We start from the raw sequence: 18,603 nt of genomic DNA on the forward strand, positions 1-18,603 counted from the left end.
ATTTATATAAGCACTGGGTACGTCAGAAGTGCAGGAGGGTGAGAGAATTCACCAGAGCCAGAGCAGGGAACAGAATAGGCAGACTGATGAAATACACTGCTGAGGGGAGCAGCGGGTGGCAGGAGAGGTCTATGCGCCATGTGGGACCCTCGACGGTGGCCGGGGATCGAACTGGCACTACAGAGGCTGTGGGCAGCTTCGCAGCCCAGCACTCAACTACTGCGCCACCAGGGGAGGCCCAGGACATGTATTTTCTTAACAAGAGGTACATAGGGTTGGGAATTTTAGTGCCTTGACGTTCAGCAGTATTATTAGGAATACTGTCTTTTTCTCCTTCAGAGTGTTGACTTTTCAGCTTTACAGCTGTAACATCATTATCTTTAAAGTAGATTGCTGTGGTCCAGTATATCTTCAAGTACTTTCTAGCAGATTGAAAGTTTTCTCCTGGTTTGTTCCTAAGAATATTCAAATATCACATCTTTTAATTAGTGCAGGTTACTTCATGTCACATTGTCAAGGAAAGGACTAGAAGAATTTTTTGATGACCCAGATAATTGAGAAGAAGAGAAAGTAGAATCTGGAACTTCATGGGCCTGTCAGCAATTAAGGAACAGAAGTAATGAAGATTTACATAAACTTTGGTGTATGCTACTGAAGGAAAGAAACATGCTAGAACAGAGGGCCAAGCAGCAGAGATTGCCAATACCAAGTCCAGAGTACTTAGAAAAGGTAGTTGATTCATAGATGATTTCAATCAGGAAAGGAGACATCTTTGGAAGGAAACAATTTTTTGTGCTATTGGAATGTTTTGTCAGACTGTGACTTGAGAAACAAACTCACATAAATGCAAGGAAGAAATGTTTAGAGAAAAAGAAAGACAAATTTTTTCAGGAAAAGTTTACACATCTTTTTGAAGCCCAGAATTCAAATCTTATCTAAGATGTCTGAATTCTTATTTACCGTTTTATTTGTTTTTCTTGGATAGCATTCTGAATACTAATGTAACTATGCGTTAAGTGGTTTATAAAGAAAATAATAAGAAAAAAAAGAGCAAGAACTTAACAGCTTTATAAAGCAATCTGAGAATCTGGCTTGGACATGTCTTATTTTTAAAAGAGAATAATTCTTGTTATGTTTCTGGTTTTTAAAGGCTTAGCTTATTTTTGTTTCCAGAACATTTCATGCCTTGTTAACTGAACATGTATCAACTGTACAATATTTTCATAATTTAAATTCCCAGATGAATTTCAGTTTTAAGTTCCCAGAGGACTTTGGTTAAATAAATCAATACAAATTTATTTTTTGCATCTAGGAAAATGAAATCATAGAAAATATTAAGGTTTTCTGTGTATCAGGCTGATCTAAATATTTTACTTATTAAACTCCTTAATTCTGTCAGCAAATCATAGTTACTGTTCATTTATAAATGAGGGTAGGCAGAAAGAAAAAAAAAATAAATTTTTTCTAAAGTCTACAGAGGTAATAAGTAATGAAGTTTGCTCTAGAATCCGTGTGTGTGTGTTTGAGTTATAGGGTACTCTCTGAGGACAGAGCAAGGATAAAAAAGGCTAGAATAGTGAGATTAAGAACTTGGGTATGGGGCCTCCCCGGTGGTGCAGCGGTTGAGCACTGGGTTGCGAAGCTGCCTGCAGCCTATGCAGCGTGGGTTCAATCCCCAGCCACCAGGCGAGGGTCCCACATGGTGCGCAGAGCTCTTCTGCCACCCGCTGCTCCCCTTAGCAGTGTACTTCATCAGTCTGCCTGTGCTGCTCTCCGCTATGGCCCTGGTGAATTCTCTCACCCTCCCGCGCTTCTGACTGTACCCAGTGCTTGTATAAATAAATAAATAAATCTTTAAAAAAATTTATCTTAAAAAAAAGAAAGAAAGAAAATGTAGGTGGGCGCAGGGTCGTGAAAGACCTTGTAAGGAATGAAAGCATCAAAGATTTAAAAAGTCTAAGAAAATGTTTAGTTACCCTAATGGTAATAGGAGCTATTATTGAGTGAAATTACTGTGCTTAATATTAGGTAGTATTTTCTAGCTTCTTGGTAATTTTGTGTTGCAGTTGTTATATCCATTTTATAGGTGAGGAAACCAGGTGCTTAGAGAGGTTAAGTAATTCGGGCAAGGCATCATCAGTGACAAATTAGAATCTGGGTTTGAATCTAGGTTTTTCTGGTTTTTATTTTTTATTTTTTAAAGATTTATTTATTTATACAAGCACTGGGGTACAGGCCGAGGTGTGGGAGGGTGAGAGACTTCACCAGAGACTGAGCAGGGAGCAGAACAGGCAGAGGAACTGAAATACACTGCTGAGGGGAGCAGCGTGTGGGATAGGAGAGGTCTGCCGTGCCATGTGGGACTCTCCCTGGCTGGCTGGGAATCAAACCAGTGCTGCAGAGGCTGCAGACAGCTTCTTCTGATTTTTTTTTTTTAAGATTTATTTATTTATGCATACAAGAGCTGGGGTACAGGCCAGAGATGGGGGGGGGGAGAAGATTCACCAGAGACAGTGGGGAACAGAACAGGCAGGCTGAGTGAAATATACTGCTGAGGGGAGCAGCAGGTGAGTCAGGAGAGGTCTGCTGCACCATGTGAATTGCTCCCTGGCTGGCCAGGGGATCGAAATTGTGCTGCAGAGGCTGCAGATTGTTTCACAGTGCAGTGCTTAACCCCTTGCATCACCGGGAGGCCCCCTTTTCTGATTTTTAAGAGACCTTTACGTATGCTATACTACATCAGTCAATGGTGTGTACACATGGTAGGCGACTAGATAAGTTTTTCATTTAGTTTTTCACTTCTGAATAAATGGTACCTGAGTAAATACACAAAATAATCCCCATGTTTTCATCACCCGCTTCAATAGTTACCAATTCATCAAGTCTTCTTTAACTTTGCCAGTCATTTTGAAGTGAGCCCTAGATCTAACATCATTTTAGTAGATAATTGTATATTTCTAAAAGATGTAAAGATTACTCTTTTGTACCAACAAAATGACTTAAAGAAATTATCTATACCTTTAAAAAAATCAACTGATTCCTTACTATCAGATGTTCCCTCAGTGTTTAAAAGCCCACTAAATATCTCATAATTTTGATACTGTTAATTTTTTAAATTAAAGTCCACATTTTACATTAATTATTACGTCTCTTAGCCTTTTTTATTTATTTATTTTTAAAAAGATTTATTTATTTATTTATACAAGCACTGGGTACAGTCAGAAGCGCGGGAGGGTGAGAGAATTCACCAGAGCCTGAAATGGGAACAGAACAGGCAGACCGACGAAGTACATTGCTGAAGGGAGCAGAGGGCGGCAGGAGAGGTCTGTGCGCCATGTGGGACCCTCGCCTTGTGGCCGGGGATTGAACCGGTGCTGCAGAGGCTGCGAGCAGCCTCGCAAACCAGCGCTCAACCGCTGCACCACCGGGGAGGCCCTCTTAGCCTCTTTTAATGTGAAGAGTCTCCCTCTATGACTTTTTTCCCTTGTAATATTTGTTGATAATTTTAGATCATTGATTGATGGTTTGATTTCTCAGGATATTATTTCCTAGGTATTCTCATTCGGTCTCTTATGAAAGTGATTATTTTGAGATTTTAAATTTGGGTTATAATGATGACTTTTCATGGTTTTGTGTGTATATATCAGTGTATCCTATTGCCCATTACATTATGTTTTCTATTATTTTAAATGGGAAAAGGAGAAACTTCTACCAGTCTTTAGACTCTAAAGCTTAGAGTAACTACAACAGTAACAAAAAGAAAAAACAATCATTGATTGCTATTAGGAGCATATAGTTTTGTGCTTTTCAGCAACGAGATGGCTGAATTAAGAAAATTTAGGGTTTGGAAAATACTGTTTGCTAGCAGAGGGAACATTTTAGTGCTAAAGGTGAGAACTCAAATTATATACTTCTCTTAATGTAAAAGCTTAATGTAAAATAGCTATGGCTATTTGGTTATTCCTCTAAATTGTGTATGCCCTAATTTCTTCCTCAATTTCAAGCAATAGACAGGCTACATCTTTAAATTCTCTAAAATTAGGAGGATCGTGTGGTAATTAACTCTAGGAAAGATTTGACTGTAGTTGAGGCATATCAATGTCTCTAGTATGTTGCAGACATCAAGTTGGTTCTTTCATGTTTCCTTTGTCAAAGATTTGAATTTACTGTCGTGTTTAACTTTGAGGACTTGATTATCTTGTGTTTTCTTAGTCTAGTGCATTGATCTTAGCTTGATATCAGTTTGAAAGTAAGGTGGGAGTCTCTGAGAGTTATAGAGTGGCTACTCTGAGGAATCATTTTATATACACCTTCTTAACTAACGGTGGGAGGGGTGTCAAAAGCCTTTTTGTATATAGACTAGGTCAGGAAACATTTCCAGTTATTTGAAGACCATGTAGCTGGTAATGAAGAACAGGAATTTAAATCCTGAATGCTTATTCCAGAACTCTTTGGAAGTTTTCACTAAAATATGCAGTCATCATGGATGTATCCTTTGCAATTCCTGCTTTTTATGAACAAATAGAATCATATTTAAAACATAAAGATATGTCATATCCAATTATGATAAAGAGTTCTGCAGGAATATGCAAATCTCAGGTAGTTTCAGGAGAATGTTTTGTACCAAAAAGTTAGAAAGCAGAAAAATGTCTAGAGCTTCTGGTATAATATGACATTAAACCAGTATTACTATTTTTTAAAGACAATAGGAAAATAGTTCATCAAATTGTCTTTAGATAATTCAACTCATTTGGTATAATTTAAAAGTTGGGACTACATAAGTTTCTAGTTACTGAATTTGAGGTTTAATTTTTGAAAGGAAAATTTCTTCATTTTTATAAAAATAGATTTCTTTAAAAAGCTTTCCCCTAACTAACATAATAATATAAATTTGTTTTTAAAGAGATTAGATCTTTTATACCCCTTAAAAATGTTTACCCATATTCAGGTCTAGATATGATTCAGATTTAGTTGCTGCAAGAAATGACTCCTATTACTGTTGTTTCTATCTTTTCAAAAATTGACAACACTTTACCAGTCATAATTCTGTAATCCCCTGAATTTTACTTTTTCTTTGGGTACTCTATTTTTAAACAAAATTACTATTTAAAATAATTTAATCCAAATTGTTACATGTACCAAGCTCTTGTTATTGGAATTTTTGTTCCTAAGATCCTGCTCTTCCCCCAGAAAAGTTATTCAGGTTTAAGAAAATCAGCCACCTTTCATTCTTGCCATAGTATTAAAACATTCTCATTTCATTTTTCTTGGTTTCAATGAGCTTTCATATTCTTTAAAGAAACAGATCTCAGAAAGAAGATGGTTTCCTCTAAAAGAAGTACATATTGCTTCTTGAAAGACCTTTTAATGTAAAGTTGGTTGGGTAAGACAAATGAAACAGCCAGTTAAGCTCATTCCTTCTGTACTTATTTTAACTTCAAAGCTCCTAGTTTTAACCTCTGGTTCAGTCCCATCTTACTAGATTTAAGTGGCTTTTGTTTTGTTTTGTTTTTCATGCAGGTTCTGCTCATTAATCACCACGAGTGTGGATCTGAAGAAGAGTTTATTACCTCTCTTTTTTTGAGTATGTTTAACTTCAGATACACACAACGTAGCCTCTCCTTCCCCATTAGATTCTTAGAAGGTAGTTATATTTTTATAGTCTCCTTCTTGTGACTTTCATAGTTGTGATCAATAAGAATAAAAACGATTCCTTACATATTGGGCTACTGCATGCAAATCAGTTCATTTAATACCTCCTGGAGGTCTTTGGCATGCCAGACATAAAACCATGAGTGTTTGTTTGTGGAGGTAACCATGTTCCAAAGAAATTTAAGAGTTTATTTATTTATTTTTTTTAAATCAGGAAACTGGGAGAGTTCTTTTAGGTTCTGGGAATCACTGATTTTAGGGGGCTTGCTTTTGGTTTGTGATTTTCAAAATTAATTTAAAATGGGAAAGGATAAACTAGAAATATTCTTCTGATATTAGATCTCTAAAAGAGTATCAGAGAGAAATTTGCTTGCATTGTACCTATTTTATGCTTAACAAAATAGCTGATTTATCATGTCTTAACAGTTAAACATTAATGAACATGTTTTTCTGTGTATTTTTCTTCTTGTACATGAATATGATGAATGAAATATGATACATAAAATTCTTCTTTTATTTTTGTATCTAGGGCTGGAAAAAAGAAAGAATTCTGGCTGAATATCCTGATGGCAGGATTATAATGGTTCTTCCTGAAGACCCAAAATATGCCCTGAAAAAGGTAAATTTCCAGTGAAATTTCATGTAGAATAGATAATATAATTTTGTAGCTAATTTAAAAAGGGTAACACATTGCTGGCATAGCACGTTTAAACACCAATTCTGAAAATAAGAATTGAAAGAGTACAACCCAACGGAAACACTATGTTTAAACTTAGTGTCTACTAGCGTAGCACATAGCATATGTGAAATAATTTCTTAGTAAATTGATTACTGTCCATTATTAATAATTTGAGGCATAGAAGGCATACAGTTAATGAATAATGCCATGTGATTTCAAAATTAGAATTACTATTTAAATCACAATAATTTAGAAAATTTAATCTAAAAAATATAAAGTTTCATTCTAATAAAAATCAGAGCTTATTTAGAAGGGGATCTTGTAGTGGGACATTATAATCCTGATTAAACATTACCTAATCTCATACTATTAAGAGGGGGAAAAGATATATTTTGATTTATTAATATAATGTAGAAAATTTAAAATCCTCTTATTTATATAAATCAGGTTTTAGTACAACTTAAGAATTCTATACTTGGAGATGTCAGAGAAATAAACAAAAGATAGTAAAGTCTGGAACCATTTTATAGAGTAATCTTAAAAGTCAGTAACTGCAGGAGTACATATTTTAAAATAATGTTAATTACATTTTCCAGTGATACACTGATAATGTTTTTTCTTCAGCCTGCAAAGGCTCTTTTAGCAGTACCTCATAATATGAAGCCAAATGGGTCAGGTGTTCTCTGAAAAACTTAAATTATACACATACTATGTGTGTCTAAAATATCTAGAAAGAAGGAAAATTACTGTATTTTTTTAGGTAAACAGTTGGACCTCTTTAAAAGTATGAATATTTGATATGAAAGGAAGGTTAAAGGAAAACACTTTTGTGTGTGTGTTTTTAATTATAAAATAGAATGTATGCTATATAAACATTTGAATGAATGTACATCTAGGTCTATATATTTGCATATGTGTGAATCCACAAATAAAGCTATCTACATACATATTTAGCCACACCCATATTGCTTTTGCACAAATGAGATCACATTCTACAAACAATTCTGCAACTTGCATTTTTCAGTTATCAGATAAACTGATATTCTTCTTAAGAACATACTCCTGGGTTTCCCTGACTGAGAACTTCAGCACTTCTATTTCCTGATGATGAATTATAGTCACACAGCTGGCTAAGGCCTGTGTGCAATTGAATCAAATAAGAACACACATCTGAGTACAGGATGAAAATGCATACATTGTGCAAAAATGAAAAATAATGTAAAAAATATATAAAAGAAAATTAAAAAAAGAAAAAAATGTAAAGACAAAAAAACTGTGCGAACATTTCCTTCTAGCTGTTGCAAAACATTATGAGAGTATCCAGTCTACTTATGTATAAATGTGGTCCTCACACTACTATGGTATGTTGGTAGCCAACATTAGTACAAAGGAAAACACTTTTAACCCATTAATTGAAAATACATACAACATTCTATGTAAAATAAAGGTTTGTCCTGTACTTTTCATATATATATATATATAGTAAGTTATATATATATATTCACCCTGTATATATGACAGACAGTCCCAGAAACCTAAATACGCTCCCATGCTACCCGTGCCTGACAGTATAGACAAAGCCTAGTATGACAAACATGTCACCGATCTTGTATTTGAAACATTGATCCTTGAGCAAAAACAAACACGTGTTAGATTAATTTTGGATTAGTGATTGACTAAATGAAAATGAAATTACAGAATTTCATTATAATTTGGAAATGCTCAGTGGAAACTTTACTACAATCACCATATGTAGCAACTAGACATCTCTTATTAAAAATCTTCAGTAAATGCTACTTATTTTAGCTTCTCAGGGCAGAATCTTAGTAACTTACTATTTAGTATGTTACTGGCTAGTAACCAGTTAATAGGTTAAAAGTTAAAATCTAGGAAATTGTGAATCATTTGCCTTAGAAACTAAGTTGGAGGTTGTATTGTGAGATAATGTTCCGAGATTAGGAGCATTTGAGTTTTCATCACTGAATAAAGGATGGATTACATGGTATTCTGGTTGCCAGGGGTATGAATACTTAACCTTCTGAGGGATTATTTGCATTTGAAACTTAATGATACAAATAAATGTTTATTGTATTGAATATTTGCATGTTATTTTCTGGGGAAGGAACTAATGTTGGAATGTCTACAAAAGTTTGAGCTTACATTTGATCTTGACCACAGCTCTAGAAGGTAAACTAGAAGAACCAGAGTTTGATGCCATATTTACATTAAGTCCCTTTTCCTTGGTTTTCTAAATATTCAGTGTCTGACATGGCAAGGTTATTAACTTTTGATTTTTTTTTCTTCTATATGTTAATAAGCCTCCAACAGATGTTGAACTTAAATGTGATAATATTCGTAAAGTGAATAATGACAGGACTATAAATGGTTGATAAGAAAACATGTGTTTCTTTTCTTTTTACTCCTTCCATTTTACTGATGAGAGTGCTAATAAAGACGTGGGAAGAAAAGTATCTTGTCCAGCTAAAAATTTTAGTAAATTCTCTCCAATTCTTAAACCCTATTCTTATTACCTGTTTTAGGCTCTTTCATTCCTTTTGTTCCCTCATCTGCTGGATTTAACATTTTTGTCCAGTTTCCTCATTTTGCAAATTAGTCAACAGGGCTTGAAAGACAGTTATTTAAATGATCTCTTTAGAGAATATCCTGCTTGAAATAATATACTCAACTTACTGAACTGCAATAGTATAGTGTATATACACACACAGTGTTTTTAAAATGTTAAAAGAATATTGTTCTTTATTTGGCAGGTTGATGAAATTAGAGAGATGGTTGATAATGATTTAGGTTTCCAGCAGGCTCCACTAATGTGCTATTCCAGAACTAAAACACTTCTCTTTATTTCTAACGACAAAAAAGTAGTTGGCTGCCTAATTGCGGAACATATCCAGTGGGTAAGTGGTTTCTAAAAGAGTATTCATATGTAGATTGGTATTTCTCAAGTCAGTGTGTAAGATAAAATTTCTGTAAATCAAGAGTAATGTTAAATTTTGTTTAGTGTTTCCATGTCGGATATTAATACAAGTAGTTGTTTCAGCAGTGGAATAAATCAAGGATTGGCAAACTACCCAGAGGGAAAAAGCCTGTTTTGTAAATAGAGTTTTATTATAATACTTATATGCCCACTTATTTACATATTAATTATGGCTGTTTTCATACAGATGCCAGGTAGACTGCAAAACTCGAAATATTTAAAAGTTGGTCTTTTTATAAAAAGTTGCCTTGCCTAGAAATAGATCACCTAGAATAGATCACCACCTCTTTGGTTGAGCTCTGAATGAAGAATTGACTTGAAAAAAATAACAAACAGAAAAAACCAGAATTATAGTAAAAGGGATATGTTCATGTTAAGTAAGTAATTTAGTAAGAGACCATTTTAAGAGAACAGTGGGAATTCTTCTGGACTCCTCTCATCAAACTCTGAGGCTTACCCCATTTGAATTCTGTTTTCCTCTGAATTCTTGCTCATTGGACTTGACCTCTGCAGATGTTTACCATAAAATGTCCTATCTTAAAGGAAAAGGTCAGGATGAATTAATTTCTATGTATTAATCCACAATTTAAAAATAGTCAATTAATTCTCTCACCCTCCCGCGCTTCTGACTGTACCCAGCGCTTGTGTAAATAAATAAATAAATCTTTTAAAAATAAAAATATTCACTTAGAAATTGTAATTTTATGCAAAATGAACAGGCAACTATAACTCAGAGACTTTCTGCAGGGGAGGGGAAAGGAGAGGAATCAAAACAAGGGAGGAAAGAGCACAAGGGACTGTGGTGATGGTGCACAGGTGAATTGGTGGTGGGACTTTTACAGGGGCTACACCTGAGAGGAGAAAGCATACATTGTACAAAAAGGAAAAATGATGTAAAATCTATAAAAAATAAAGTAAAAGAAATTGTAGTTTTATGAGTCTTGCTATTTATAATAAAATTGATATAATAGCTGATAAAGGTAGTTTGGGAATTTAAATTTGATATAAAGTGACTAATTTATAGACTTGCCATACTGAAATTTAATTAATTTTAAATAGTACAAACCCTTGGGTTTTTTTTTACACTTGATCTTAGCCAAAAGGCCAAGAAGCGATCTTGGTTTTTTTAATTGCTCATCTACCTAGTACCAAAAGTGACTTGTATCAATGTTAGACTAGAAGGTAGCAGTGTAATGTTTGCTTGGTTTTTGTTAAATCTTAATTGTTTTGTCCTAAGCTCTCTAGCATTTACCATCAGAAGCCTGACCATATTTGGCAGCTAGACTGGCAAAGGAGATATATGTTTTTTAAAGTACCTTATTTTTGATAAAGAGATAGGAATGTGGGGAAAGGAATTACACCGGCTTCTGTGTTCCTAGTTCCTGCACAGTTGTGAACCCTAGAACTTTGATACCTATCACAGAAATGGTTGTGATTGCTGGGTCTTAACTTGGACTTTTGCTAGTACTTACAATGTGAGAGGTAAAGAAAACATTCACTTCTTATTATGGGTCAGCCATGATGGCAGGGTGCTTTGTGTGTGTTATTTAATCTCTCAATGAATTTATGAAAGAGATACCTTTTTTTAATTAATATATTTATTTTTAATTGAGATAGTATTATTTTTTAATATTGCCAGTGTAGTGCACCCATCACCAAATTGCCCATAGTCCACCACCATAGTCCTTTGAGCTTCCTTCCCTCTTTGTTCTTACCCTTCTCCCATACCTTCCCCTCTCTGGATGCTTCAGTTTTGTAGTCAACTTTCCACGGTTTGTTTTTTAAGCTTGTTTTTATTTGACTCTTTGTTTAGATATTCTGTGTTCCACATATTAGTGACACCATCCCTTATATTTCTCTTGCTCCTTCTGATTTACTTCACTTAGCGTTATCCCTTCCTGCTTCATCAATGTTGCTGAAAACAGCATGAGTTTATCTTTTTTGATTGCTGAGTAGTATTCCTTGTGTATATATACATCTTGATCCACTCATCTGTTTTGGGGCACTTAGGTTGTTTCCATAATTTACCCATAGTAAATAGTGCTGCAGTAACTATGGGAGTGCAGGTTTCCATTCGAATTGGTGTTTTTGAATATTTGGAGTAAATGCCGAGTAGTGGAATTACTGAGTCGAATGGGAGATCCATTTTTAATGTTTCAAGATACCACCATACTGCTTTCTTTCTATAAGGACTGGACCAGTCTGCATTCCCACCAGCAGTGTATAAGGGAGCAATCTAGAACTTAATTAACTTCCTCTCCTAGTAACATAACTAAAAAGACCAGCATGTATATCTTGTCTATTTTCTAAAATGACAGTGAAAGCATAAAGGTCCACATACTTTGTCAAGAAGCCAAGCCAATGTACGGACCTTCTCACAAAGGTCAGAAATAGACAATTGCTATAAAATATTCTCATTTTAAAATCTCCTACCCCTCTGCATTTTGATACCTATAGGGCTACAGAGTTATAGAAGAGAAACTTCCAGTTATCAGGTCAGAAGAAGAAAAAGTCAGATTTGAAAGGCAAAAGGCCTGGTGCTGCTCAACATTGCCAGAACCCGCAATCTGTGGGATCAGCCGAATATGGGTATTCAGCATGATGCGTCGGAAGAAAATTGCTTCTCGTATGATTGAATGCCTAAGGTACCTTGGATATAATTCTTCATATCATTTCTAGTAGTTTAGGATTTGAGTTTTAGAAGAAACACTAGTATTTAATTTTATTATGTAATCTTTATATTAAATTTTGCTTGAGATTGTCAGTGTATTGAATTTTTAAACACTCTGTGATACGAAGTTAATCTGAGGGGAAGAAAGCACTATTGACTAAATATTATTAAACCATTTTAACTCAGCTGTAACTATAATAGACCAAAATAACCCGCTAATTTCAAACTTTATTCAATATTGGAGAATCTTAAAGATAAATGTGAAGTTTTTTGAGAGTTTAGCTTCTAGTTGAAATTTTCTTAAAGAATATTATTTTTAAATTTTCTCTAATTTTTCTTTTATTGCTTGATTTTTTATTCGGAGGTATAGCAAATAACTGATGAATTGCTTGTTTTATTTTTTCTATAAAGGGTTAGTGGAGGAGGTTAAAATTAATTATGCAAAGGAGGTTTTTAGATCAGTCTCATTTATTAATAGAATTCCTGAATACTTGCTATCTATAGGTGTACTTTTCAAGTAATCCATCATTATTGCTAGTGGCTCCGAAGACACTAGGATTGATAGAGCCTGAATGTGTTTATGGTCTCTCCCTTATTTTGTCAATGAGTAATGATCCAGAAGGGCTCAGGTGTAACCCTTTTTTCATGACAAGCAACAGGTTTGTTTTTAGTTCTTTTGGAACTAAATCTGGAAAATGCAGCTGATTAAATAATAGTCTTAAATAAAGGTGTTGCCCCTTCCCTAAATCTTGTAAACTTAGGTCTTATGACAGCCATAAGATGGTTCTAGCTTATAAAAGCATAAAATAGTATTGCTCTGGTATTTGTTCTGTGTGCTAGTGAGATTACCGCTGTAAGCTTCCTGTTAAAACATAGTTTCTACCTATTTCATTTAATGTTTTTAAATCCCCCACTTATATTAAGATTATAAGATGAAAATTCTAATAGTATTTTATCTTGATTACATTTTAAAAATTTTAAATAGAAACTTCTTTGAGATATAATTACACCGCATAAAATTCATCTATTTAAAGTGATAATTCAGTGAATTTGAGTATATTTAGAAGAATGCGCAACCATCACCACTGTCTAATTTTAATGTATTTCCATCATTCCTCAAAAAAAAACCCCAAAAAACCATACTCATAGCAGCTACTTTCTGTTCATCTTCTCTAGATTCTGGCAACCACTAATACTTTATATCTTAATGGATTTGCCTATTCTAAACATTTATGTAAATGGATTTCTATATTTTATGGACTTTCTATTGTTCATTTCTTTCACTTAGATGTTAGAAGAATCATACATGTTGTATATCATGTATCAGTGTGCTTCACCCATTTTTTGTCAACTATTTCACTGTATGAACACATCTTTTATCCATTTATCAGTTGATAAATATATGAGAATGTTTCTATTTTTTTGGTGTTATGAATAAGACTGAAAATTTATGTACAAATTTTTGGTGTATTTATTTTTGATACTTAGAGAAGTACTTGCATGTTTTTATTTCTCTTGGTACATAACTAGCCGTAGAATTGTTGGGCTATATGATAACAGTATGTGTAACATTTTGTGTAACTACCAAACTTTTCTAAAGAGGTTGTGTACTGCTTTACATTTGCATGAGCAATGTATGAGAGAGGATCCATTGCCTCATCAATACTTGTTACTGTTCTTTTTAATTTTAGCCATTCTAGTGAATGTGAAGTGGTATTTCATTGTGGTTTTTACTTATATTTCTATCATGGCAGATGGTTGGGCATCTTTCATGTGTTTCCTGACTGCTTATATGTCTTTAGAGAAATGCCTGTTCACACGCTATGTCCATGAGTTGTGGTGGTTCTTTTTCCATTCATTCATTGATGAGTATAAAGAAAACATTCATGTATATGTATATATATAGTGGAATATTTATTCAGCCATAGGAAAGAATGTAATCTTGCCATTTGCCACAATGTGACTGGACTTTGAGGGTATTATGCAAAGTAATATAAGGGATGCAGATATAAGAAATAGTGTATAATAGCACTTTATGTGGAATCTTTAAAAACATTATTAAAAAAGCCAAGTTCACAGATATAAAGAATAGATTAGTGGTCACCAGAGGCAATAGTTGAAAAGGTAGTCAAAGGATAAAAGGGGTCAAAAGATAAAAATTCCAGTTATAAATACATAGGAATGTCATGTGATGAATGGCAACTGTAGTTAATAATACAGTATTGCATATTTGAAAATTCTTAAAGGAGAGTAGGTCTTAAAAGTTCTCATCTTTCACAAGAAAAGAAATTTTTAACTACGTGTATACGTTATAACTAGATTTAATGTGGTGATCATTTCACAATATATACAAATACTAAATCATCATGTTGTACATCCTTAATATAATGATACATGTCAACTATATCTCAGTTCAAAAAAAAGTGGGAGTATTATAGGGTGGAGGGCAGGGGCAGGGAGAGGAAGGACCAGAGTCAAAATAAAGGGGGGGTGCAATTGTATGGGGAATATAACTAAAATGAAAATGCGTACATTGTGCAAAAATGAAAAATGATGTAAGAATTATAGAAAATAAAATCTTAATTTAAAAAGTGGGAGTATTATAATACACAAGCAAAAATATTTTTTTTAAAGATTGATTTATTTATGCATACAAGAACAGGGGTGCAGGCCAGAGGTGCTGGGGGTGAGAGGATTTACCAGAGACAGAGTGGGGAACAGAACAGGTAGATTGACTGAAATACATTGCTGAGGGGAGCAGCGGGCAAGACAGCAGAGGTCTGCTGTACTATGAATGTCAATTCCCTGGCTGGGGATCAAACTCATGCCATAGTGACTGGAAATAGCTTGATAGTGCTGAGACTTTAACCCCTGCACCACCAGGGAGGCCCCCAAAACATTAAATTTTAAACTCCAAGTTATAAATCCTTTTCCTTTGTCATTTGTGTTTTTGGTGTCATATTTAAGAAGCCATTTCTGAATCCAAGAGCACAAAGATTTATGCCTGGTATTTTGTTCGATGAGTTTATAATTGTAGTTCTTATACTTAGATCTTTGATTCATTTTAAGTTTTGTGTTTGATTTGTTTTTCATATGCATGTCCAGTTTTCCTGGCACAATTACTTAAAAAGACTACTCGAAATTTTCTATTGCATATTCTTGGTACCCTTGTCAAAAATCATTGACATGAATAAGGCTTATATATAGACTCTCAGTTCTATTTCATTGGTCTAATCTTATGTCATTAGCAGACTGCCTTGAATGTTGCAGCTTGTATCTTGTTTTGAAATAAGGAGTATGAGATCTACAATTTTGTATTATGTTTTGAAATAAGGAGTATAAAATCTACAACTTTGATCTTTTTTACGATTCTTTTGATTATTCAGTTTCTTTCATTTCCATGTGAATTTTAGGACCAGATTGTCAATTTCTGCAAAACCATCAACTACAGATGAATTTGGTGGGGGGCAGAGTAATACCTTTTTAGTAAAGTTAAGTCTTCTGATTTCTAAACAAGGGTTGTCTTTTTCAGCCTCCTTTAATTTCTTTGCCCATTCTTTGCACAGTTTTTATTTTATAGGTTTTGCACTTCTTTCATTAAATCATTATGTGAAGTATTCTTTTTATGTTATTGTAAATGGAATTGTTTTCTAAATTTCATTTTTGGATTGTTCATTGCATAGAATTATAATTTTTAAATATTGATCTTGTATCTTGCAACCTTGCAGAAGTCTTTTTTTAATCGGACCTAATAGTTTCTCAGTGAGTTCCTATGGAGTCCTTTGATATAAGATCATGTTATCTGTAAAAGAGAGAGTTTTACTTCTTCTCTTCCTTTCTGGTTGATATTCCTTTTCCTTGTCTAATTGCCTTGACTAGAGCCTATAGTACATTACTGAGTAGAAGAAGTACTAGCAGAAATAGCCTTAACTTGTTTCTGACATATGGGGATCAATTTTCAGTCTTTCACCATTAATGTTGATATTAAGTTGAGGAGGTTCCTTCTACTCAGAATACAATATTTTTTTCATGAAAAGGTATTGGGTAAATGTTTTTAAAACCATTATTGCTTTTTATAATTTTTTACCTTATTGATACTATTGTATTTTAGATATCTAATTATTTTCAATAATTTTTAGAATATGCAACATTATCTCAAGTCTTTCTAGTCAAATTTGTATTTGACAGAATTTTCCAACTGTAATGATTAAAATTTTCTCCCTCCCCTTTTTTTTTTTTAATAGGAGTAACTTTATATATGGCTCATATTTGAGTAAAGAAGAAATTGCTTTCTCAGATCCCACTCCTGATGGAAAACTGTTTGCAACACAGTACTGTGGCACTGGTCAGTTTCTGGTATATAATTTTATTAATGGACAAAATAGTACCTAAAACAAATTCTTGCCTACAGTACTAGAAGACATCTACTGAAGAGAAATGGATTGGTTGCTGACTTTAACCAGGAACTAGGGCCATTTTTATTACAATGAACTCAGGACTGGCAACAGCCAAAAGGTTGTTCCATTTTCATAAAATTGGAAACAATGCAGTAATAGCTTATTATTGTTTTGTTTTTTAAAGAAGATATTTTATTATCTTTTACAGAAATTTATGATTGATGTATTTTATCTATAGTTATTTAGACATGTTTACATGCAGCAGATAATTGTTCATAGTGGACTGAAAACTAATGCAAGGACTATGGTCTCAGTGATAAGTACATTTTGAAGTTCTTAATATGGAAATATACCAGTGTAGCTTGGTACTGTATTTTTTATATTGATCTGCTGATACCAGTTATAGTTTTAAAGACTGTATTTTCACAGAGCAGAAACCCAAGGTTTTTGAGTTATACAGGGGGGTACAGTATTACATGTATAAGAATATGAAGCTAACTCTTAAAGGACCTGAAATATACTGTGAAGGCACTCCCTTAAAAATTCAAAGGTTCAAGTAAGAAAAAGCAGGAAGAATTTGTAATATTGAGCTTTTCGTTTTCATGCACAGGGGCAGGTTTACTGCAAGAAGGGAGAGAGGAGTAGAGAGTACTAGCACAAACAAAAGTGGGCAGAAAGAACAGCCCCTGAAAGGGACAGGTTTGCTGAAAGAGAGGGCTGCGTTGTCACAGGCGGGCAGCCCTGGGAGGAGAGCTGCCCCTGCTGCCTTGCAAAGGGAGAAGGCTGGTGAAGAGAGACACCTAAACGGTAACAGGCAGGCCGGCAGTTGTTGTTTTCTTTTTTAATATTGAGCTTTTTCTTCCATTTCTTTCTTTTCTATTCTCAATGGTAGGAAGAAATGGAAGGTGGTAAAGAATTGAGGCTTTCCTTAGTGGAGAGCAATAGATGACTAGAATGAGGAAGGTACCTTTAAAGTTTATCATTCTGTTTTTTTTAATAAATACCATCTTTGGCACACTTAGGCTGTTAACAAATCCCTAAGAGATTTATAAAAACCTATGGATAGTCACAAGCTAAATGTAGATGATTTGGTATCTGCTTTGTTATTCCTCAGAAATACTACACTGAGTATATGTCCTCATTACTGGACTTCATTTTGATACTTGTCTATCCTTCATAGTGCCCTCTACTTTTAAAGGGTTTATATGTTGAAAACTGCTGTGGCCTTTTTGACCTGTAAATAATGTAGAATAAAATAATAAAATACTTGATAGCTTTTTTTTAAGTGATAAATATGATAATGGTTTGTTGTCATTTGTGTTTTTTTTCAGGGAGTTTCTTAGGTTTGATACCTTGAAATATAACACTGACTTCTTAAAAGCCAATATTCACCAGTTTGCCAAAGGATCTAAATGTCAGCAATAACTGTTCTAAACTCTATTTCCAAAAGGCTAAAATCCTAACTTGAGAATTTTCTAATTGTTCAAAGAAATAAAGAGCCATAACCCAAGATTGAAATACTACTGTGGCTTAACAGATTAATTTTATAAGCTGAAATTATCATATCTCCATTAAAAACTGACTAAAATTAGGACTTCAAGATGAATAAGTATACATTTTATCCCCCTCTGAATAAAAAGGTGTGCTTTTTAAATTTTTTTAAAGATTTATTATTTATTTTATTTTTTATACAAGAGCTGGGGTACAGACCAGAGGCGCGGGAGGGCGAGAGGATTCACCAGAGACAGAGCGGGGAGCAGATCAGGCAGATGGACCGAAATATACTGCTGAGGGGAGCAGCAGGGGAGACAGGAGAGGTCTGCCACACCATGTGAGAATCTCCCTGGCCAGCTGGGAATCGAACCTCCACTGCAGAGGCTGCGGACAGCTTCACGGCGCTGTGCTCAACCTGATGTGCTGCCGGGGAGGCCCTGCTTTTTAAATTTATAGAGTAGTATAAGGTTCTATAGGCTTTATATGGGTGGAATGGTAAGACACTGTAAATATTTCATGATTGTGTGACTTTTGATACTCTTTCTTTCCCTTTGGACTTGAGGCTTGCTTGTCTAGTCACTCCTGGACTTATTGCTTGCCTGAAAAAGTGTGAACTAAGGATATTTATGAATTTAGTTATTTGAAGGTTTAGAAGAGATCATGATCCTGAGGTTTGTGAAATAAGGGGGTATGAGGGTTGTAATAAGTACCACTGTTT

The 18,603-nt window shown here is 34.2% G+C and overlaps 1 protein-coding gene and 1 pseudogene across 8 annotated transcripts in view; one reads left to right on the forward strand and one right to left on the reverse strand.

The window, feature by feature from the left end:
- ESCO1 (establishment of sister chromatid cohesion N-acetyltransferase 1) overlaps positions 1-18,041 on the forward strand; it is a 61,984-nt gene extending 43,943 nt beyond the window's left edge. For 6 of the 8 annotated variants that reach the window (XM_054694153.1, XM_054694151.1, XM_054694149.1 and 3 more), the window contains 4 exons: positions 6,182-6,271; positions 9,100-9,243; positions 11,781-11,968; positions 16,239-17,716. In XM_054694153.1, the coding sequence (XP_054550128.1) occupies positions 6,182-6,271; positions 9,100-9,243; positions 11,781-11,968; positions 16,239-16,386 (570 nt within the window). In that variant the 3' untranslated portion in view covers positions 16,387-17,716. The other 2 variants (XM_054694154.1, XM_037508751.2) reach the window with 2 other exon arrangements.
- LOC119243894 (U2 spliceosomal RNA) lies at positions 10,344-10,439 on the reverse strand (annotated as a pseudogene).
- Positions 18,042-18,603: the final 562 nt, after the last annotated feature.

Source organism: Talpa occidentalis, unplaced genomic scaffold, assembly GCF_014898055.3.
Source record: "Talpa occidentalis isolate TD23 unplaced genomic scaffold, MPIMG_talOcc4v2.1 talOcc4.13, whole genome shotgun sequence".
Lineage (NCBI taxonomy): Eukaryota > Metazoa > Chordata > Mammalia > Eulipotyphla > Talpidae > Talpa > Talpa occidentalis.